Source organism: Myripristis murdjan, chromosome 4 (genome assembly GCF_902150065.1).
Source record: "Myripristis murdjan chromosome 4, fMyrMur1.1, whole genome shotgun sequence".
Taxonomy (NCBI): domain Eukaryota; kingdom Metazoa; phylum Chordata; class Actinopteri; order Holocentriformes; family Holocentridae; genus Myripristis; species Myripristis murdjan.
Window position 1 is genome coordinate 11848706 of NC_043983.1, and position 24169 is coordinate 11872874.

General features: G+C 42.5%; 1 protein-coding gene and 1 long non-coding RNA gene across 2 annotated transcripts in view; both read left to right on the forward strand.

The window, feature by feature from the left end:
- Window positions 1–24169, forward strand: part of LOC115357640 (uncharacterized) — a 249917-nt gene that overhangs the window by 201975 nt on the left and 23773 nt on the right. The window lies entirely within an intron of this gene.
- Window positions 1–24169, forward strand: part of xpr1a (xenotropic and polytropic retrovirus receptor 1a) — a 79501-nt gene that overhangs the window by 31559 nt on the left and 23773 nt on the right. Inside the window, exon 3 of the mRNA XM_030049212.1 lies at window positions 23037–23138. Coding sequence (XP_029905072.1) covers window positions 23037–23138 — 102 coding nt within the window. The remainder of the gene's footprint in view (window positions 1–23036; window positions 23139–24169) is intronic.

Sequence of the window (24169 nt, forward strand, 5' to 3'; positions counted from 1 at the left end):
TCTTTTTTGAATTTGTTTACTTACGTGTTCTCTCTCCTCTGTCTCTGTCCCTCCTCCCACATCATCTGTTTACAACCATACCTCCACAATCCTGTTAGGGGTCCTTTAGCTACGGCTGTCTGTACGTGCGCCTGCGTGTGTCTTCAACAGTTGTTCTCCTCTCTATGAATAACAAGCCAATCCCACAGAGACGGGCTCTCTGGGGCTGCCACAGTTAGAGCAGCAGTGCAGAGTTTGGCTTAGACATTAGAGCCACTGCCGCTTTGAGATGGGAAATATTTCCCTGAGGAGCTAAGGTTTGGAAGCTGGCCTGCCAATTTCTTGCTATTATCCTGCTTCTCTGTTGTCTCACTCTCTGAATCAAAGCAAAATATAATTGCCTGTGCCTCACGAAGGAAAGTCTTGGATTTAAACGCTGAACTGTATTAGTGTGGGAGAGACACCGAACACACAGCCGTGTCATCACTGACAAAATTACAAGGCTAAATGTGAGGATATGCTAATGTATTAGAATTCCATCCGACATTGTGAATCATGACGCAGGTATCAAACAGATGAGACTGCTATGTTGAAGGAAACCTGAATCTGTTTCTGTGCGTGTGAAGTGGTGTGTGCGCGCAGAAGCAGATGTTGCTTGTCTAGTTGAAACAGATCAGAGACGTACATTAGAGTTGATTGTTCTCCACAGGGAGCACTGCTGCAGCTAGGAGCACAAAGCTGACGCTGCCACCTCCAGAGCTCAGTCACTCTGCCAAATCACAGTGGCTGTTTTTGTGGCTGTCCCGCTGCGAAGTTTTAATATTGGAAAGCAGAAAAGGGCTTAATTTCGATCCAAGAGCCCGCCAGCAAAGTATAGCCTGAAGGTCATCGCCTTTTCCCAATTTTGTTGATTGTTTTTCTCCCAAGTTCATGGTGTAAATCCAGTGATGTATACTTTGCTGCTCTTGCATGACATATTAAAGAAAAGCAGAGTAAGAACAGCCATGACTAAGTAGTAGATGACCAAAGATACTGTAAATATTGGATGATGGATGTAAATTATAGTGTTTAAGCAAACATGTGTTTAAGGTATCCTCTTAGACCAACAGTTTTTTTTTTTCTCTTTGTGTATGTTGTGTTGTGGAACCAGATTATGAAGCCTTAAATCTTTTGTGAAATGTATTTTGACATGGATTTGTGAACATATAATTAGACAATTACAAACAAAGAGACTAAGAAACTGCTGACTCTTTGGCTCCTGGTGTGCTAAAGAGAGAGCTGTGAACTAGGGGCTCTCAAATTTATACTTGGGCAAACAGTGGGTTGTGCCACTGCAGAGAGTTAATGTTGATTGGCTACAAAACAAACGTAATACGTTAGTAGGAGCCCCCATCTAGAAAGGATTTTGGAAGGAAATTCAAAGCCATTTTGAGCACTGAAATAACTTCTGCTGTGCTGTGTGCATCTGAATGTGTGTGTGTTACCTTGGTGTCTGTGCGTGTCTCTCTTGAAGCAAATATCCACGCTGCTCTCAAGAGCCCTTGGAAACAAAGAGCATTGTTGAGTGAGTCTGCTTGGCTCGGACTCTGGAGTGTCCCCCCCATTACACAATGTGGAGGGATAATGCACATAAAAGATAGCCATTTATAATCGCACAAACACGTTTGCCAGATTGGATGTTTCCCCAGGGCTCTGTTTAATGCACAGCTATGCTTGTGGTGTATTATTTCCTGGAAAAAATTGGGTGTAAATATATTTTTGCAAACATAATTGTGTTTGAATGGGGGATGATATGATGGGAGTATGTTTGTTGGTGTTTGTGTGTGCTTGTGTGTGCATGATAGATCCTTGGTTGAAAGGGGTCTTTTGAACTTTGGGGCATCTCTGGTCTTTTGTTGTCTGTCTGTCAGTCGCCCACGCTTTCTGACACCCACCTCCCATCCTCCCATCCTCCTCTGCCTCCACCCTCCTCTTCTTCCATCCTCCATCCCCATCCACAGGCTCTTTCATCTAACCCTCTATTGGAGCCTGTGTGGGTATGTGTGTGTGTGTGTGTGTGTGTGTGTGTGTGTGTGTATTTGGTCCCCCTCAGTATAACAGCACAAATGTGAACATTTCATAAAAGCGAAGCAGCAGTTTGACCTTTCACCTTCTGTGTTATTGTCATTCATTGGATGACTGGTGCATCATGTTCACATTAGCAGTCTGCTCACTGGAGACGACTGCTGCTGCTGCTGCTGCTGCTGGATGGTTGATGCACACACACACACACACACACACACACACACACACAGAGTGACATACTCAGACGCAGAGCAAGATCAATTTTCGCCCCAGGTGTCTTTCTAATTGACATTAGGATTTGAATACTAATAACCACAATATCAGCTGCACAGGGACCAATTGATAAAGGTCACAACAGGCCAGGCACTGTGGCTGACAGACAGGGAATGGGGAGTTTAAGGCGGGTCGCATAATGCCAGTGGTGGGCATTAATGAACTATGTTTATTTTTTTCGAGTACCTTTACATTACTTTAGTATTTGTTTTTATGGAAATGTAAGACTTTAGACTCCACTTTATTTCTATGAAGGTTGTTGTCTCTCATTACTTTTAAGTATAGCTTTGAAGTAAGCTGTTGATTTTTTTTTTTTTTCTTTTCTAAAATGCCGTTGGCCACATGCCGTGTTCCTCACAGGAGAAAAACCAATCACAGAGCCCGGTCTCAACTGAGTTTGATATAAAAGTGGAAATATGTCATCCAGCTCTGTGAAACAAGCACATGCAAGACATCTGCTTTCAAAGTAAAAAGCATCTGTTCAGTTTTGTTAGCGAAAAGCAAATGACTAAACCGGTGGTGGAAAGTACATTTGTGCTGCAGAGCGGTTCTACAAGTCAGTGCCTTCATTAGGTGGTTTCAGAGAGTCATGAAGTTCTTTTGATATTACAAAGAAAATGTAGTTTTGAATGCTTAAGTACTCTAGTCCTTTAACTCAAGTAAAAAAATGGACTGAGCAACTTTCACTTGTAGTGGAGTTATATTTCACACACTGACTAAAGGGGTGATGCACTTTGTCCACCACTGTGTAATAACTTAACTTCAGAAACCTTGCTGCATCTTGGTAATCACAAAGTGAAGAAAGCATGTTGTCGTGGAAATCCCAGGCCAGACATTTAGGATGTGCTAAAAGGAATGAATGAAAAGATTGGGCTCTTTTTTCATCTCCTGCTCATGTGTCTAATTAGACGTGAAATTGCACTAAGGATTTCCTTGTTAAGGATAGTCCGCAGGGACGAACAGGACATATTGGAATACAGATTGGCATCCAGCTGTATCCATGGTAATACAACGAGACAGCCGCGCCTATTATTGGACCATAGCATGCAGTAGTGTATACATACACACACACACAGAGCCTCATTATGAATTACTGAGGAGGGGCTATACCCTCATCTTAATGAGCGGAGGGGAGGGGAGGATGAGATGAGAGGATGTTGGAGGCAGAGGGAGAGCATGTCACTTCCAATACAAAGGCTCTGTGGTGACTCATAGTGTTTGCACATGAATGGATTTTGTAGAGGTGAATGCGTGTGTAAGAAATCAGTTTGCATGCTTATTTTCATAGCTTGATAAATTATTCTTTCTTTGAAGATCGCATGCCATTTCCCTGTTTCCTGTTGCTTCAGTGAGAAATGATCTCCTTCTTCATCTGTATTTTCTCTCTCACACCATTGTCTCTTCCTTCCCTCAGCAGGGACCTTGTTCATCTGCCATTTGCTCTGTTTCTTAGCCTCTGTCTGCCACCTGCTAGTCGAGAGGCCAAAGTCCACTCAGCTGTAATCATTCTGCTTTAGCCTATCAGGCGGGACCTTTGCACGGTCACTGCTACTGCTGATACTAAGGGGGGGATGCAGTAGTTTGGGGTCTCTCACAGGCTTTGGGACAAGAGTGAAGACAGGAAAGGGCAGGGAGTGTGATGTAGTGCAGGAGCTGTGACTGTCAGCTGAAAGAAGGCCAGGATATTTCAGCCAGACTTGGCGACTGCACCTCTTGTCTTTAGAAAACGTGTTTGTTTTCTTAAGCGTGTGTTTTCCTGAAGCACAAGGGGGTAGGACTCGGTTGAGCTGGATGAGTGACCCTTTTAAAGCTCCCCGGCTTTGTCATTTAAGCTGAACATGAGTGCATTTGTAACTTGGACAGTCAGCGCATAATTATGGTTTGTGCGTGTGTGTGTGTGTGTGTTTTCTGTTTTTATCTGTGGGCATGTGTTTGAGTGCATACAACTGTGAGGTGTTAGTCTGTGTGATTTTGATAAAGCTCTGTGTTGTTTGGTGTTTTCTACTCTTCACTTCTGGAAGATTTCCCTTTGGTGTTGTTCACTTCTGTTAAACACACACACACACACACACACACACAAGAGCTCAAAGCTACAGGAGGCAACTCTGAGCTCCTTTGAGTGTGTGTGTGTGTGTGTGTGTGTGTGTGTGTATGTTTGCCAAGACACATATACACTCATGCTTCTAGCAAGTTCAGACAAAACCATGTATATAAGCATGATCACACACACACAGACACGCACACACACAAAAACCCAGAGCTGATAAATGGCTAAATGCAGCTGAAGCCTGGCACTGACCTTGTGAGCCTGCTGTGGCCCCAACACCGTGAAATACAGCGGATGCATTGCCCTGAAAACAGGCTGTTAACCTCCCAGTTAATACAGAGACAGGAACGGAGTCAGAACAGTGTTCATTTCCAAGCATGTGTTACTGTAGTACAGCAGTGAATCTGTTTTTTGTCAGAATCAAACAGCAGAAATGGCTCAACACCAGGTCATGTATAAATAGCTGTAAATGTGTTGTGATGAGCTGGAAATGGGAGCATTATTATTCATTAATGAAATTCAATGTGTTTCTGCTTATTATCTAAATCGTACACACAGCAAATCTGAAAATCTTGTGTTTGTTCAGTGTGCAGCTTCCTTGCAGCATCTATATGAAAAAAGGAAGCAAAGAACAGGTTATTGAATGTGGAAAGAAATAGAATAGGGTTAATACATACTGTAGACTGTTGTATAAAGCAGCTATTATCCCATACTGATTTCTGTAAAATGTGTTAAATCCATCATTAGGCATGAAAGGATGATACAGATGAAGGGAAAGGTTGAAGTATAATTCTAAGACCTGTAGCTTGGAGATGGACTGGTAAAAAAAAGGGTGCAACTCAATATTAGTCATCATTTTTACACTTGGTGAATGTGTAGGTGGCGGGGGATTTCTAGTTCTGTGCTGTAGCCAGTTAACATCTCACTGTGGCCCTATGCATCTCTGTGGGTAGTACAGGGCACTTTCACTGCCAGGGTTAGAGATTTCATTTGCACTGGGGCCACCCATGCCAGAAATATGAAATGTGCACACTCTTTGGATAAAAGCACCCACCAAGTGGACTATGAGATGTTAGTCCATCAGCTAAACGCTGAAAAAAACAGAGAAGCAAAAGTATGAAAGGCTTCTAAACAGCCTCCCATTGGCCGCCGCCCAAAGCTGGATGTGCTACCTGTGGATCCTGCAGGGCTGGCGCTGCCACATCCATCACGATAAAGGTGTTTGTGTTGAGCACAGCTCCGCTCTGTGGCATTTTAGGGTCCCTAAAGGACAGTTGAAGGCTGCTCTAATGAATAAGCCATCAGCTCGGACGGGGCGCTGAGCCTCCGTGAGGGCTGTCCCTGTCACATCCATCATCCACTGGTGGGGGGGAGCACTCAATGCAGCGGGGGCCACTCAGCCCAGCAAAGGGGGTACAGGTGTGTATACAGAGAACAGAATGGTTTCTGTGAGGGCAGAGTGTGTGTGGAGGCATGTGGTGGGAGTAGTGTGTGTTTGTTTCTATAGTTATCTATTTTTATGAACTTGACAACTAGAGAGGTGTTAGGGGAACGTTTATAGCCACAGTATACAAAAAAAAGAAGAGAATATTTGTTTTATTCCTGGAAAGCCAAAATATATTTTAAATGTTTGTATTCTTGTCAAATCGTATTTTAAAACTGTCGATGTAATGTAAAAATTAAATCAGTATCAATCAGCCATAATGGAAGATGAAGAAAGGATGGAGGGAAGAGAAATGAGGGATATGTGGGAGGAGAAAGGATGGGAGGGGAGGGGGTTTGGGTGTGACCACGGAGAGGAGGTCCCAGTCCGTGGGGGGGTTGAGGAACACAAAGAGCTGCAGCTCTCATGGGACCCTCCTCCATCAGCCCACCCTGCTCTTTTTTTACCAGCCTCATTAATACATGCTCTTAACCTCCCCCATGAACCAGTAATGTAACCATAATATATAATCTCTCTCTCTCTCTCTCTCTCTCTCTCTCTCTCCCCCCCTTTCACACACAAGCACACCCACTGATACACATACCCCACAGGTATTTAGATCCATATGGACACACCCCTGTAGTGTGTCACATGACTAGTTCCCATGGTAACAGAGACAAAGAGCAGCATAATTAGCGTAGTTGTTAATTTCTGTACATCTATCTCTTTCTACAGTATCTGGCCCGAGCAAACAATCAGCATGTCTGTACAATGCTGCCTTGTCGCCGCTGTCGCCATTATTACCTATGACACCACATGAAAAGTCACCTCTAAAATAAATGGTGATTGAAAAGTAATTCTTACTGTCCCTGGAGCCTTCAGTCAATATTTATGCCTTAAAGTGTGAAATCCTAAGAAGGCAGATAGATGGAGTTCATGTTTCACCTTTAACATCTAAATGACTGTAAATGAATGATTGTTACTAAACCATGATGACATTATACATCAAAAACCAAACCACAGAAACAAAGACTGACAAACAAAGACTTTTCCGGATCTTTTTGGCACAGCTCTCATTTATAGTAAAACACAGCTAGAGATTCCAGGCCAGAGGGAAGGGAGAGGAGTTTTTTATACACTCATAGTCCCGGCGGGGCCTTCTATCTAAAAGGGTTTTCATGTTACTGTGCCAACAAGTGCCTGGAGTGTTGACTCCGTATGTAAAGTGTCAGCATCAGCCCAAAGGTTACAATCCAGCTGAGTCCCTGAACCAGGTGTGGCTTTAACACTCTCCTCCCTCACCTGCCTCTGAGGTGCCTTTGAGCAAAGCATTTTATACCTCCAGCTGCTCTGTGGCCAAAAGTAGAAGATTGTGGTGGTGCATGGGAGCTTGCAGGTATGAATGCCTTTAACTAAAGTTCGACTTGACGTGTTCCCTTGGAAAATAAAGATTTTTTTTTTTTTTTTTTTTTATAAAACATGGTGATGCACAAAGGCTAGCTCTCTATATTTGTTGACAGTTCTGGTTAGTTACTAGGCTTTGAGCTGACAGTAACGATACGCTCCATAGACAGCTGAAATGTTTTACTCTGGCACTTTTTAAGATTCAGCTGAATTTGTGTTCTGGGAAACTGAGCTTGCAATATTGTGTTTTTTTTTCATCTATCACAGGCAGCTTTTTTTTTTTTCTCTTTTCAGACTAATTTCACAGTCACTTGGTGTACACTGCTCTTTTCCTCTCCTCAGTGGGATGTGCAGCCCCAGACTAATAAGAGATCAGAGTATTGATTCCCGAGCACACACAGAAAGGGCTCTGTTGCTTGCCATGCAATACAAAGGTACTGAGCAGGCCTAATCAACACTTATTGATTATTTTACGCTGACTGCTTCCTTCTAGTGTGCAGATTCCTGTTCTGCATGGTTGCTATGAAATGTGTGCGTTGGTGTGTGTATGTGTATGCATTTTTCTTCTGTTGATATAATGCCTTGATGTACATGTTATGGATAAACATTTATTTTAACTCAGTAATTAATTAGGATTAAACGAGGAAACAATGAGACTGCATTTTACGAATTAATGAATACAGACACACTCAATCATGTTGCAATCAAGTCTAGAGCCATACACTTGCATGAGCACAAACACACACACACACACACACACACACACACACACATACACACACACACATACACACACACACACACTAAGAACACCTGCTCATTCGCATGCATACACACACAGTGATGTGAAAGCAATTGGCTGCAGCAGAGGAGAGGGCAGCTCCCGTAGCTTGTTGCTAATGGCTACAGGATCCAGGGGAGCAGGGGAACGAGATGTCGATAATGACAATGTCACTCCCGGCCAACCAACTCTCAGAAATGGGACAGGATACACACACTTTCATACACACGTTCACACATACCCACAAAATGCGCACAATCAGACACATACAAGTCTACTGGCACATCTAAGTGCATGCACACTAGTACACACACACACACACACACACACACACACTCTCTCTCTCTCTCTCCAAGACACAGAAATGGAGCAGCAATTTCCTTCCAACCAGGTGGTTGTATGTTATTATGGTCGTCAAAAATCTTTTGTGCTCCAGAGAGCTGCTGGGCAGAATTCAGGATTTTCTTTCTTATTTTCACCTGCATATAATCAACATGTAATTTCCCAAAGCGCTTATATGGATTTCAAGGTCAAATGACACTTTCTTTTTTTTCCCTTAAACTGCGAGTCAGTTGCTGGTTTTGTTCTTGGCTGTTAGCGCCTTTACACCATTTTCTTTTTACAATATAGTTCTTCTTGTATTGTATCTCCTCTAGACACATGCCTGACCCTGCTTACAGAGACAGGAGGTTTTTAGTAACTCTGCCCTGGTGCTGATGTGCATTACAGAGGCTTGAGTGGCGACAGTTAATTTCCTATTCCATCCATCAGCAGTGCCACTGTCTCCAAGGTGAAAACAAATTAGGTGCAGCAGTAAACAGTCATTTTTCAATGACTGTTTATTTTATAATGGTGTTCCCGTCAGATTTTTCATTTTCCACTTCGAAAACAAATGCCTCATATCTTTAGCGCTGTGAAAGTGGCATCGATATCAGTCTCAGTGCTGTCTGTAGTTTATCTGTTCTCACTAGAGTATTGCCAATGACTTATGACATGCTGTACATTTCCAATGTAACAGCAGCATCCTTAGGCCGACCAGATCATAATGGAGCTGATGTAGATGATGTAAGGTCGTGCAAAACCTACAGGACAGTCACTTTGCTCTGCCGCTGAACACACACTGCCTTTGGAGATACTTTTATTGTTCAGTGTGTGCGCATATGTGTTTTTTGCACTTTGCATTTACTGGAAAACTGAGAAATTTTCATTTGTCAGCGTACTTGCACAAAATGTATTTTTTTCTCAGCAACTGGGTCTCAGCAGATTCATTGTGCCTTTATGACTTTATGCTGAAAAGGGGACAAAATGTGAATTTTCCAGCAACTTGATTTGACAGTCAGTTCACTGTTGCATCAAGCGACGCTCTTCTGATGACTACATCTGTAGCCTCCTAGTGCAGACGGTGCTCTTGTTATTTTCCATATGAATGCAGAGAGTCTAGAGCGCCGCCTTTATCCCTTCCACTTGACTGCCTGTGGATAAACGGAACAAGCTCGGTGAAGAGGAAGGACAGGGAGAGGTAGAGGTGGAGGAAAAGAGGCAGTGAGCAGGAAAAGAGAGAGAAGTGAGAGTGGAAGTGAACTTGGGAGGAAAGAGAGTAGAGGAAGAGACGACTGAAAGGGTACAAATGAGGGCTAAATAAAGAGATCAAAGGGTCCACTCCTTCCTGTCCCTCCACCAGAACAACAAAATTAGACATCAGTAGTAGATTCAAGTTCAGTCCTGTATTCTTGTAGATGGACATTAATATCATTCAAGTTATTGTGATGCTGAGAGCTGAACATAAACTGTATTGTTGTCTTAATGAGGCATGACCAGATAGACAAGCCCTGACTAATGGTGCCAAGCTGCTGGTTGGCTGACCTGAGAGGAGAATGGAGACTCCATAGCTGGGTTCACTTCACACCATGCTCTTCATGTGTTTTCTCAGCTTTGCTCCGTCAGAGGAGCTCCTGCTCCGCGGAGAGATAATGAGCTTTAGAGCAACAGCGGTGGGTTATGTTTTGTTTGAAGAGTAATTACTGTCATTAAATTTTATGCATGGACTCGCTGTGCAGTTTTTGCCGTCATCCCAGCAAACTTCTCACCACTCCCTCATTTTCCTTCTGCTTGTATTAGTAATGGACCGTAACTAGCTCCATTACATTAATGGTGAAATATTTAATGGTCATTAAACTGGAGATAAAGATGTGGCCTCTCTCCTTACTTAAGATAAGGTTAATTGATCTTTAGAACAGAAAAAAAATAGAAAAGGAAAGAACAGAACAGAGCGGAATAGAACACACACACACACACACACACACACACACACACACACACAAATCCCCCCAGGCTCTGGGCATCTGCTGTGAGTTCACACTGTACTGATGAGTCCTGGTGCCCCCAACACCCTCTACCCCACCCCTCCTCCCTCCATCCGGCACCCAGCCCTCTTGTTCCTTGGTTCTCATCACGATTTTTTTTTTTTTTTTTTTTTTTTTTTTTTTTAGCACTCCTCATGTTCTTCCTTCGCTCTCGGTCCACCTTACCCCTCCATTCCCTACTCCCTTTGTTTTTTAATTAGATTTTGTTTCATCTAACCTTCGTTTTTCCAGCTCAGTGGATCAGTGAATCACTTTCCACAGCGGCCTGGTGCTTTTCCTCCCTGAGCTCTGTAGCGCCATATTGTCCAATTGCAACCGCAGCGAGCTCACACACACACACACACACACACGCACACACAAACATGCATATGCTGAGTGAAGTTGGATTTTTAACCTAGAAAACCAGTTGTCCATGTTGACTGCCTGTTATCAGACTAAGACCTGTAAGATCTGACCGAACCTGTAAGAATTTATGTTAACTTACATTTGAGACCCAGGCATTGCATATATGTAGTATACGTGTAACTTTGACAATATTATTGTTTTATTTGAGGTGTAATGCACAGCAGAGGCTCAGTATATAAAAGACATCTGTGCAAATACAGGCTTACTTTATTCTTGGTCATGCACAAAGCAGATAGGAGATGAAAGTAGATGATAGCACTACTTTTGTAGTTCTTTGATGACTTGCAGAAACTTCTTACATCTGCTCACGTAAACACCAGCCTTGAAATATAGCATAACCCCAGGCTCAGACACAGAGTTGTCACATGCATTTGAGTATGATTCACCCAGCTTGCCAAGGCCCTAAGGAAAGTGTTCAGAGTCGAAGCCAAGCCTTTTGATTAGTGGGGTGCCTGGCTCATGTCCTCTGTGCAGCTAGATGCTCATGAGCTCTGCATGAGCATCATCCACATACCATTAATGCCTCTTGTGCGTCTCAAGATGCCAGCATGTCTGAGAAATCCAGCACTTTAGTGCTGCTGGTGGGAAATTCAGCTCTCTACATGCCTCAACCAATAAATAAATAAATAATCTGGAAGTGGTTACGGTTCCTTTGCAGTCAATCCAGGACACTTGTGGGTTCACTGGCCATGTTGTTTCAGATTTCAAGTGGGGTGTGACCCTGTGTGTGGCTCCAAATGTGACCAATGTGCTGCCTTTTTCACTGCAATTATGTGATTTTGACTATGCACGCTGCATCTCTTCTGTGTCTCCATGGTCTCTTCTCGTGTGAAACGCCAATAAAGCACTTTTCATGCTGCTGAATCTTGTCAGCAGGCATTTTAACATGCATGTATCAGATGTTTCTGAGGAGACAACTACCAAAGTGGTGACATCCTCAAATGTATACATGCGTGAAGTGTAGTGCATTTACGGCATCAGGTGTTATGTTGTGGTTCCCTAATGGCAGATGATAGTAAAACACACACACACACACACACACACACACACACACACACACACACATACCTATGTACAAACACAAATGCATGGTACAGTCTAGTTGATTTTGGTATCGTATGGTGAGGTGGGAAGTGCCAGGGTAGCCTGTGGTGCCAGGTGTGTGTTTGTTTCTCCATCACACTGCCCTCCCTCCCATCCAGTCTCACTTCCCTGGTCAGAGTCCAGCGTCCTGCTGCCTCTGTCTCCCAGTGTAAATCTGGGTGTTTCTGACTGTAATTTTGTTTGAAGACCTGGATGTGATGTGTTGGAATACCAGTAGATGTTTACAGTTTGTACAACAACTCATACAACAGAGGTTTCTGTTCAAGTAATGTGACTGGTGGAGAGCAGCGTGTTATTTGCTGTAACACGACAGGAGCCACATCGCTTTATCTGTGTTATCCTGCTACAACTGCTGTCAAACTAACAGCTGATTATCTATCTTTCACCTCATCATGTAGCGGTCACGGAAGATGAGTTGAAAAAAAAATGGAGAAGAAATGAGGAGCTACAAGGCCCTCCACTTTTTGAACAGCTGGCTAGAAAGTAGCATTGTAACAGATGTAATGTTGCATGTTGGCTGTGAACAGTCCCCTCAGGTTGGTTTATGTCGCTAGTTTCAGTGCGAGGAACTATATTTTTTGACGCAGTATTAAAAGCAATAATCACTATAAAATTGTTAATCGTTGTATAAAAGCAATAGAACCCAAGGAGGCTCATGTGTTACGGTAAATCACATCACGGCTTTGATTTGCTCACAGGCACGAGCCGAGGGCGAGTTTCATAGATCGATGATGTTGTTTACTGTAACACGCAGCCTCTAATGTTCTATTGCTTAAATATGATTCAGTAGATAACTAGGTTTAGGAGCGTCTGAATGTTTGTGTTGTAATAGTCTGGTGTTCATACTAATCTGTGTCAGCTGAATTGGAGCTGCCCTGAGGCATGAACTGTCTAGCGGCATCACACCCTGCAGAAATCCTCACCTTAGCTATACACCAATTTAAAGTGAGCAAGTGTCAGTGCCCAGAGGCTATTGTCCCTGCCTGAAAGTACTGTGTAAGGGGCTAGTTCATTCACATAACTGGTTGTATTACACCTTTTACAGTCAATATAGTAAGAAACAGCAGTTAAGAATCCACGATGTTGCAGATAGTGCATAGAAATTCGGTAATTGGTGGCTCAGCTGGTAGAGTGTGTACCATGTATGAAGACCGCATTCGAATCCGGCCCAGGACCTTTTTGGCATATTATCCCCTCCCTCCCCTGCCTCCCCCTGCTGTCACTATTGAATAAAGCTAAAATGACAAATAAATAAATAAATAAATAAATTCATAAAGTGCTGTCTGCTGTTTGTTTGAAATCAAATGAACATGTCCTATATGTAACATGACCCTTTTTAGTTATAATCTAGCTGCAGGGGAAATAATTGTGCACACAGAGCCATCATCTGTTTTGAGTGAATGACACTCTGCATTAGTCTACGTTTTCTTTACTTATAACTATAACTCAATTCTGGACTACTTTTTAGCGAGATCATCTTCCATACACCTTATAGGCCGACTCCACAGTGACTGTTCTCTTTGAAAGAACCTCCATGAGATCAGACCTAATCACCTCAGATTAGATTTTCTTCTATTACTGTTGAATAAGGGATCTGTGCTGTACGTGAGCTTGCATACTGAGACACTGATACCCAGCCGCATCCTTTATTGGAGCACTGCCAAAGGAATAAAGCCGACATTACCTGAGCCCTGGTACACTGTAAGGGGAAACGTGATATTGACATTAAATTTCTCATTAATGAGGTTGTGTTGCAAAGGCTGGGAATGACTTGAAATATAACACATGCTGCCAAACAAAGTTGATAATGCACCTGAGACGCAGGGCTAATGCCTGTTCGATTTTCCTTTACTGTGTCACAGATAAAAATCATTTTAAAACATCAGGAAAATTCGGAGGGAATCAAGATGATTGAACAAAGTTTGAGCCTTACACTTGAAGTCACGAAGGCCAAGCGAACATTTCAGCCACGGAGGAGAAATGAGGCGGCTTTTCATTGACAATATTATCAGCCTGCCTTTTCTCTCGGTCTGTATATCTACCTATGGAGAGATGCAAAGAGTCAGGGAGAGTCGCAGCGAGACTGTCCTGATCTTCAAGGCCTTGTGTGGGGCTGGAGGAGAGAGAGAGAGAGAGAGGTCGGGGCCAAACTTCCCCTCGCTCTGACTGTCTGAGATAACACTTCACAGCAGCGGGAGCTTAGTAAAATAAGAGGAGGGTGGATTGAAGGGAGAGAGAGAAACATAAAAAGACTGAATTACTCAGACACACACACTAAGACACACACACTCTTCTTTTTTACTGCCTTCTGAACTATAAAGGGCAGGAGTAATTAACTTTCCCATCTGCCCCAGTGGTCGATTATACTGCTTCCTGTGGGCATCCTGTTTGTCTGATTGGGAGATTCTGTGGCTTACTTCTCCTCTCCATCCCATTTCACTTCATCTAACTTCTTCACTTCTCCCCCGCTTGATTCCCATTTAACCTCCTCTGTGCTTTCGATCAGGCCCATTTAGCCGTCCACTGAACTCCAGATTGAGTCACCGCGAGACGTTTTGTCTCTGCAGCACAGTGTCTTGAATGTGTGTGTGTGTGTGTGTGTGTGTGTGTGGTGTGTGTGTGTGTGTGTGTGTGTGTGTCTGGGCTTAAAGGATGGAGAACCAAGATGCTGGGATTGTCGGTGCTTATTGTAGACATGATGAGAAAAGGGTAGGGCATGACATGATGAGAAAGTCCTGGCAAACTCCATAAAGAAAAGCACGTGCACACACACACACACACACACACACACACACACACTTACTGTTTGAGTCTTGCAGGAGAGACTCAGGACAAGTCAGTGTAATGATGAACATGACCCACTTCACTTGGGTCTGTGCAGAAACATCACTATTCATTTGCTTTCATAATACATCCCTGGCATCTGAATTTTGCATGAGAACTCACTCCGGTAATTGGCACAAAACCTCAAGTTAAAAGTTAACTTATTAAATAGGCACATAAAGTAAAATAAACGATGATTTGACATCTGGCTAAGACGTTCTGTGTCTTTCTGTCTCTAGTTAAACAAGCTGAAACAAATTTTCCCTTGTTCATCTTTCTGTCAATCCCTCCTGTGCCTATAAAGCTGAAATTGGCACTTAAGCTTTCCAGAGGTAATCTAGTAGAGGGGGGTTTCAAACTTTTTCATGCTCCGGACCCCAAAGTTGACTTTTGTTAAGCTGCAGTGAGATTAAAACATAATGTTAAATTGATCACTTATACTTTTTTTGTACAGCAACAATTTCTAGTAAAGTAAAACTATTCCTCATGTTGCTGAGGACTCCCTGGAAGCCTCACTTTGAAAAGCACTGGTCTTGTACTTTCACATAATGTTTGAACATTATGTGACATTATTTGTGATACAGACAGCCCAGTATTATTTGTGAGATAGCAGTGCAGACACAGCAGTATCCACTTTAAAACGGCATTCTCCACACAGTAATTAGCTTTCTCAAATCACCTACACGGAGGCGACATTTTGCCTTGGTGTAAACACTGCTTTATTTTTTAAAATGTCATGCCACAACACCGATTTTCTTTCCTCCTTTTGATCGCCTCCCCCTCCCTTTCTCTCGAGCTTTCACCCTCAGAGTGTTACTCTCCCATGCCAGTCTCCAGTGTATTTGTGTGTTGTGTTTCCCCTCTGGTCCCCAGGATCATCTCACACCCCATCTGGCCTCTCCTTCCCCCTCATCATGTATTCAGTTGGCTGCCGGGAAGATACCCATTGCCTGTGCCCACCCATACATACATCTTTCTTTTGTATCTCTCTTTCTCTCATACACATTTATACGCTTGCAAGATGGAGATATCAGCACCTCTCAGAATGTGTTAAATGTGTGACTCTCCCCTCTGTATCTCTCTCTCTCTCTCTGCTGTGTGCTGGCGTAGTTTGTTTTTCAGCTGCTTAGCTTGCAGTCTGATAGTATTAATAGTAAGTACACAATGGATTGGGAGCTGGTTCCTCCATATCCTGCCTCTGGTCCTCCCAGGCTGGCAGTCTAACCCGGTGAGTGTGCATTCTTAATGTTCCCCCGGCCTCGATGAGAGATGATTGGTAGAATTAATTGTGGCTGGAGGGCCAAATGGGAATAAGTGGAAGAAAAAGCACAGAGAGGTTGGGAAGGGGAGCTGTCTGGCTGGTTTTGTGTTGTATTCTTTTCTTAATGCCTGGAACGAGACGATGTTGTTGATGAATGGTTTTATATGCTCTCACTCTTTGTGTCTCTGTATTAATATTAGCCCAAAGTTAACACAATCCTATTTTCTTTTATAGCCCAGTTTGTCTTTCTCTTCAGACATGATTTACATGTCTCTGCTTGCAGGGAGGAGATAAGGAAAGGTAATACAACCACAATCATAATGTAATAGCCCCCTCAGCTCCCCTGACAGTGATGCTACTGGAACATGGTTTATATCCAGCAATGAGGTGTCGTTAAATGGGGTAAATGGAGCACAAAATGAGGGACATACAAATTGTGTGTGTGTGTGTGCTTGAGTGCACTTGTGCATTCCTGTGTGTTTGTAAGAGTGCACATGCGTGCATGCACCTACATGAGTGCATTTAGCGGACTGTGAGGAGATAGATGCTGTGTCCTCTCCCCTCTGTGCAGGCTCCGGTGTAATGACAGATGATATCTGAGCTCCTTGCACAAAGGAAAGCATTGCTCTCTTTTTCCCCAATGCCATTCACGTTCCTTGTTTCTCCCAGCTTGATAAATGCTGATAATCTGCGCTGAAAGATGGAGGGCAGAGAAGGCACAATGAATGAGAGTTAGAGGAAAAAGAAAAATAGATCGTGACGGGAAATAGAAACCCACAAGCGGCCAGCAGGTCACATTTAGAGTTTCCGTTTGCTTGTGAACAATTTCCAAAGGCCACTTCCCGTTCTGAAACACACCTATACTATAGAGCTGAGCACTGGCAAGGCCCTCTTAATACATTACCCATCATGATACATGGATCAAGATATGATTTGCCATCACAGCATATTCCAGTATTTTACAGAGTTGACTGAAAATGTATAAATAGAGTCCAAATTCCAACCCCCTACTGCTTACCGCCTCAGCAGACTAATAAAATATACAACATCTTAAAGAAATCAACTAACTGACTCAAAACAATTTTCAAAATTCAAGATGTAAACCTCATTGCATCAAACAAAAAGGCAGTGCTTACACAACACATATCGATACGAGAGGCTAGAGAATCCATGGTGTTGTGAAAAATAATATCACAATACTCAGCTATATAGATTATTTTTGTTCTGTTTGTTTTGCACAGATCCACAATGCTACGGCATGTGTGTGATACAGTATGGAGTGTGTCTGATGTGTGTGTTTGTGTCTGCGTGCATGGTGCTCTTCTTCTCAAATCCCTATCACTGTCGGCGGGTAGAGGGTCTACATGAAGGATTTATAGGCTGGTTTTATGAGGAGCAGGTCAAAAAAAGCCTGTATAGGAATATAAGAAGTTGGGGGTCGGGTGTGTATGTATCTGTGTGTGTGTGTGTGTGAGAGAGAGAGAGAGAGAGAGCAGGGTTGGGGGTTAGACTCGGGTTCGGGGGGGGAAGCTGCCTTGTGGAACTCATCATTTATTTATACAAACTACAGAAGAAGGGGATAAGAGCGGAGAGAGGGGGCTGCCTGCTACAAGCCACCAGGGGAATAGGTCAAGAGTTGTTTTTCTAGCTCAACTCTTTGTCTGGAAGAGCTAAGACAGTAAATTAACGCAATACACTGCTCTGTGTCGGACTCTGCTGATGCCATTTTGTATCATAGTGTGTCTTGTTATCTTGAATCCCGAACCCCTTGACGCACTATTGCTGCAGGACTGGTGATTTAGCTGCGGGTGCTGATGATGCTGAAACAAGACAAAATGCCGTATTTGGGGAATGGGAAAAACAAAACACAGGCCTTACTGCGAGCTGTTGCTCAATTTATAGCCGTGATTTATAGCGCTAATTAAATGCTTTTTAATTTAGTCAAACCAAGCATTGATTTCTCTCTCGCTTTAGCGTAGATAAATAGTGGCTATGGTTGCTTGAGCAAAATTAGAGGCTTCCTTCAGCTGTAAATTGTCTGGCCTGGATAGAGGAATAAATAGGCATCACAGTTACTGACTCAGATGTCTTTGCAAACACTGCACATATTGGTCTGATAGTTAGTTATTGTGGGGATCAGCAGAGACAAATGAGAATTTTGTTCATACTTGACACTTATAGAGGTGAATCTCGGCACAAAACACACACACATACACACACACACAAACTGAGTTAAGCACAGGCATATATCTCCGTACAGCCCTGCAGGGACAGAGCCATTATTTCCCACTGTGGTGTTCCATCATCATCTCTCTGGCTTGGCCACACACAAACACACACACCATGAAACAAATGTCAGTGTTTTCAGGTCTGCGGGGGATCTTTTAGCATCGGCTGGAGGAAAAGGAGGAAAGGCAGCAAAGGTCTTTTGGTGTGTCCGTGTGTGTGTCCTGGGTGTTTGAATGTAAGTGCCGAGGCAGCCGTCCCACTCAGGCCGCCCAGCGTGGACTCGTCTGTCTGGCTGAAAGTCACTGAGAGGAAGTTGGAGGGCTCACATCTTGAAAACAGAATTTTATATCAGCGGTTTGGAGGCTGAACAGAGGAAAAAGGATGATGTAAATGTTTGAGAGTCTGAGATGTTTCATCATGTAATGGAATCCACAGAAAAAGTTATCAAAATGATTAGCGCTTGCCTTTTTTCCACTACTTGGACATTTGTGTCCTTTTTTGGGGGCTGAAATCATTCATTTTTCTCCTCAGGAAGTGATCAAGCTGTCTTTTTCTGTGACGGCAAAACTTTTATCTACCTTTGCTGCGCGTCTTCGGAGTCTAGGAGGGAGCTGTCTCCTTCTCCAGCTGGACGGCTTATAATGAGAAACCATACTGGGTGGCTCTAACAGAAGCTGTCAGATTCATATGAACACTGACGCTATAGATTAAATACAATGCTGTAACAGCTCCATGACTTCGGGATGTTTTTCATAATTAAGTTTCAGTCCATTTCCACTCTTATAGAGTTTGTCGTAGGAGGCAAATAAAGAATTAAGACAGTGAGGCTTGATATGTAGTTATGAGACACAGATAATAATTGATGATAGTGTGTGTGTGTGTGTGTGTGTGCAGCAGGTTTCGAAGAGATACGTACTGGGGGAAGTGTGTTAGCAGCTATAGAGATGTCAACAGCAAGTGTGTAGTGAATCCTCAGTGAATCACAGCTGTGAGAATGAATTCAAAGATGAGCTTGCCCCGACTTGGGCCTTTGTTCTCACACATCTCTCTCACACACACACACACAAACGCATGGACAAACAGATGTGTGCGCATGTGCAAATACACAAGCACAAACATGCACTCACGCTCTTTTCAGTGTGAGTCAACAGGAGAACAAAGACGTGAAGGTTAGGGGTCGTTTCATAACCTCTCTATATAACTTCAGTCATGTCATCATGGTCATCATGCTGCTAACTCTAAATTATTTGACTGATTCTAAAGTTGTAGGACATTTTACATTTATAAATAAGTGGAAAAAATGTATGTTTGCCACAAGAAAATATCTGTTTTCTAAAGCATCCCTATGTAATGTATTTATCTTCTTCTAAATTCAGCTGTAATGATTTCAGTCATTTATGTTAAACATAAATGGTATCTGGTAAAATTATCAACCATATTGCAGGTATTATATTTGACATTTTCTCTGTTTTGTGCCTGTACTCCACACGGAGGCCTGGAATTAAAGACCATATGGCATTTTTTTTTTCCAAAACAAAATGTCATTCATAATTCACAAATAATTGATTAAAATGTGATTAAATATCCTTTCATAACAATATTGAAAGTGCACTGTTGATCATCAGTAAATCCACTGTTGACTTTATAACAAATACTTTCTGTCACTTTGTGTGTACTTGTGAAAATTGCTGAAGAGTGTGATTACATCATGTGGTTGAGCTGTGGTTCACCTAATGAGTGGTACATTAACAATGAATGCCTTTGCCATGAGTATCTTATGTTTATAAAGTGGAAGCGAGGAAATTAATTTGTAAAATGTGGCATTTTTTGGGCCAGCGGGAACTTTGTTATGGACAGGCTTTTCAGTGATATCCAGATAGATAGATAGATAGATAGATAGATGAATGACCATGTTTTGCTATAATGACCATATTTGCTTAAACATGATCACGTATGGAAATTCTCAGAAATTAAATGTTGCCAATTTAAAGAATTACCCACTTGGTTCGTACCTTTTATCATCATTTTACTCTACATCGGAGTCCTGTGTGGGATTTGCTTATTTCTTTGTACACAGTGTTCATTTTTTGTCTATAAACCTTTGCTTTGAAGCGCAATACGACTCAGTTTGATGCTTTGCCTGCAAGCTGGACTGTGTTGGACTGTGTTGGACTGTGTTGGACCATTAGTCATTCTGTCACGGCTAGCTAGCCTGCTAGCCAGCCAGTCGCTCAGCTAGTCAAGCGTGCATCTCTCCAGTCATCTGTCCATCTGCAGCAGGCGGCCAGTAGATGCTGAGGTGGCTGAGCTCTGCGCTTTGAACCTTTCACAGCTCAGAGCGTTGTGACTGCAGCTGAACCGTGCGGTGAAGCAGAGCAGCTCCGAGAGGGCACAAAGATATACTCACCTCCTCTTCCAGTCTCTTTTCTTCTGTCTTCTTCCTCTTTCTTCATTTCTTCCTCTAGCTCCTTGCTCCTCCTTCGCCTCTCCCTCCCTCATCCCGATCTTCAGAGTTTCTTTCCTTTCCCACTATATCATCTTTCCTTCTTTTTCTCACTCCTTAAGCACATAAGTGAGCTCTTAGCAGTGGCAGAGACTGGTCGCTGTTTCCCACACACCTTTCTTTTCGGTTTTCTCCTTACTCTTGTCCATTTGTACCACAGAATCTTTGTCGTATCACATGAATAATATTTAGCTTTGTTTTGCTCGTCTCTATCCCCATCTATGCCTTCTTATCATCCTAGCTGAGTCAAAGTTGATCCCATATCAAAGTCAATTCTTGTTTGCAAACTCTAACATTTAGCTCATAAAGCTGCAGCTGGATGCACGTTGTCCTATTTTATATCCATGGCCTCCCTTTTGATGTTTCATTGGATTTGGCAAACAATCAGAGGTATACCGCAGCACTTTACAGCCGCGGTAAGGACTTGCCCTTCCACATGCCTCATAACATTTGTCCATCTGTATGTTTCCACAGTATCCAATTTGTCATTTTCACCCGCCAAGTGTGGTTTAATTAACTTTACTTGATGTTCTTGCTAGAACAACATGGATACAGTCTCTAATTTATTTTCCATGTAAAGCTTTGCTGTTCTGAGCAATTTTTTTTTCTCACCTTTTCACTGCAGTCTTATGCAGTTGACATGAATGTGTGCGTGTATGTGTAGGTGTGTGACCATGCGTGTGCTTGTATGTGAACCCACCGGGGATATTGACAGCCTGCAGCCTTGGGCGTCTCTTCCTTATTATTGTGTACAGAGGAGAATGCCTCTCCATCTCTCAGTCAGTGCCTGGGCTCACTCTCTGTGTAACAGCTTATGTTTTCAGAAGAGTATCAGCATTGGATCTGGCACAGAAAGGCATATTTCATCGCACATTTGATAGCAAACCGCTTCACTCCTAAAGTCCACTTTTTCCCGCATGAAGTAAAGGTCTTGCTTTGACATTCAGATACCAGCGGCACAGCAAGTCTGACTGATCGAAATGCCAAATGTTTATAGAAGGATGTGGGTACATATGTGTGGGAGACAGACAGAGAGAGAGTGATCGTATGTCGGGCATGTGGATATACATTGTTTGACTTTTGATAAATGACTCTATTGATTTAGGGATCAGGTAGTATGATATAATTGATCCATTTGTTGTTATGTGGCTATGATGTGTTGTTTTTGCTTTTGGATTTCACACAGTAAAGCACCTTTGAATCAAACTGAACAGAACTGACTGGTGTGTTTCTGTGTGTGTCTGCATGTACGCACATCCAAGCGCACGCGGGCTGGACAGGTAACTAAACTCCATCAGGTGTCAGATAGCCTGCTGTGAATGAGGCAGATGATTGCTTGAGACAGAGCATCGATGCTGATTGAATTGCCGGTCCTAAAAAAAGGCATGCAGAATTTTGTCAGAGAGGAGCGAGACGGAAGGAAGCTGTTGATCTAATTGTAATCCTGAATGGACGCCTGTTTGCCTCTCAACCATAGCCATGTTGACCTGCTCAGCCAAAAGCCATGTAATGAAATATAACTAAGAGTCTTAAAGGAGTACACCAAGTTTTTGGAAGATAGTGTCACTGGCCAGGTTATCTAATAATAAATATCAACTTAGACACCAAGATCATGCATGTACCACATGCATTACCTCCAGTGTTGCATGCCAAATTTTTAGTGTACTCTGTGTTGGCTGATAGTGCAGAGTGACTTTTACAGGCAGTTGTAAAAAGTTTGCATTCATTTTTCATTTTTAGTGTATGGTCTACTTATTTCTATATTTTAAAAATGAAATATTAAGTGCATGTCTGATATAGTCACTGTTTATTTTGCAGCTATTTCAGGTGAGCCACTGTGTGTTCAGCTGCACCTCTGCTGTGCAGTCTCCCACTCACCCACCACTTCCTTAAAATAGTGTTATTTTTGTGGCCTATTTTGTGTTAAGTTAACCCGCATAAAACTTCCAGATTTTTCTGTATCATTAAAGTTTGGAAAGTCTACAAGCTACAAACTTTTATTTTCCCTATAAAAAGAGAATGCTGGTTACTATGATTAAAGACAGTGAAAGTTTATGGGAATATTCTCACCTAAAACATGTTAACACTGGTTTAACAACAGCGATTGGCAATTTGTATTGTGTTTCTGGTCCCGTTTTGTTGTTTGATTGTGTGTGTGCATTTGGCATTCCTTGGCTGACGACCCGAAAGTGAATGCAGTGACATCACTCGAAGATATTTTCAGCACAGCCGCAATGGCGTTCATGAAAAGCTCAAACATGCTCAAGAAAAAAAACTAGATAATTAAAGTGAAGAATTCCTGTATATGTTCAAATATTCCTGCACTTTGTCAAACAGCTAATCTCTGTTCTTTTTTTCTCTCTCTCTCTTCCTGCAGTCACAGATGAAGACACTGTGAAGAGATATTACGCCAAGTTTGAGGAGAAGTTTTTCCAGACCTGCGAGAAGGAGCTTTTGAAAATCAACACATTCTATTCAGGTAACCATGCATGCCGGCCGCATTTTGCATCATGACTGATTCCCTTGCATGCAGAATATATCAAATCAAAGCCATGAAGCATTTTTGAATCAGACTACTGAAACTCTTTTCGTTTTCATGCTGGATTTGAAGTCAGTGGGATGGAGCAGTACTGACTACATCAATCAATCATCTGTACAATCTGATTTGCTCATTCAAAATTTTACAGCCCATTGACTACATTTTTTTTGGGGTATACTTTTTATATGGCTACCAACCATTTTCCAAAGCATGCCATGCTTTATTAGAGGTTTGAACGTGTTTTCCTACCTTCCAGGCAGCCATTCATTTCCATTCATTTCATTATAGCACAAAAATCAAATTGCAGAGGCTTGAAGCTTGCTTGAGATAGGTAATCCATCACAGTGAACGTCTTGCCTGAGTTTATTATTGTCAATTACTTTGTTATTGTGTGGTAATTTACTTTATCGCCTGCACTGATTTGAAAAGTCTCCACGTCTTCTGGAGCGTTTTCATGCTCGTGGAGAAGCTCAAACATCCAGGATTTCAGGGTCGGCCACCAAATAGCATTGCATTTGTGTTTTATTCTGTTGGAAAATCAAACCCAGAAGAAAAACAGTAAGAAAACAGAGATTAGAACAGAACATAAATGTGTGTGTGTGTGTGTGTGTGTGTGTGTGTGTGTGTGTGTGTGTGTGTGTGTGTGTGTGTGTGTGTGCGAACGTGTGTGTGTGTGTGTGTGCAAACGTGTGTGTGTGTGTGTGTGTGTGTGTGTGTGTGTGTGTGTGTGTGTGTGTAATTATGGTGTATAGAGTGGTAGATGCTCGATTGCTGAATTTTACATCATGTTGTTAAATTTGGTTCTGCACATGCATGGTCCAAATCGGGCAGCAACACAATTGCTCGGTGGTTCAGATAATGTGAAATGTCCTGCAACATTTGTAATATCCGTCTAGCATTAGAGTTATTTTATTGCCTGAATGTTTGAGTTTGAGTTTCACAAATAGGAATCGAATAAATAATCCAAAATA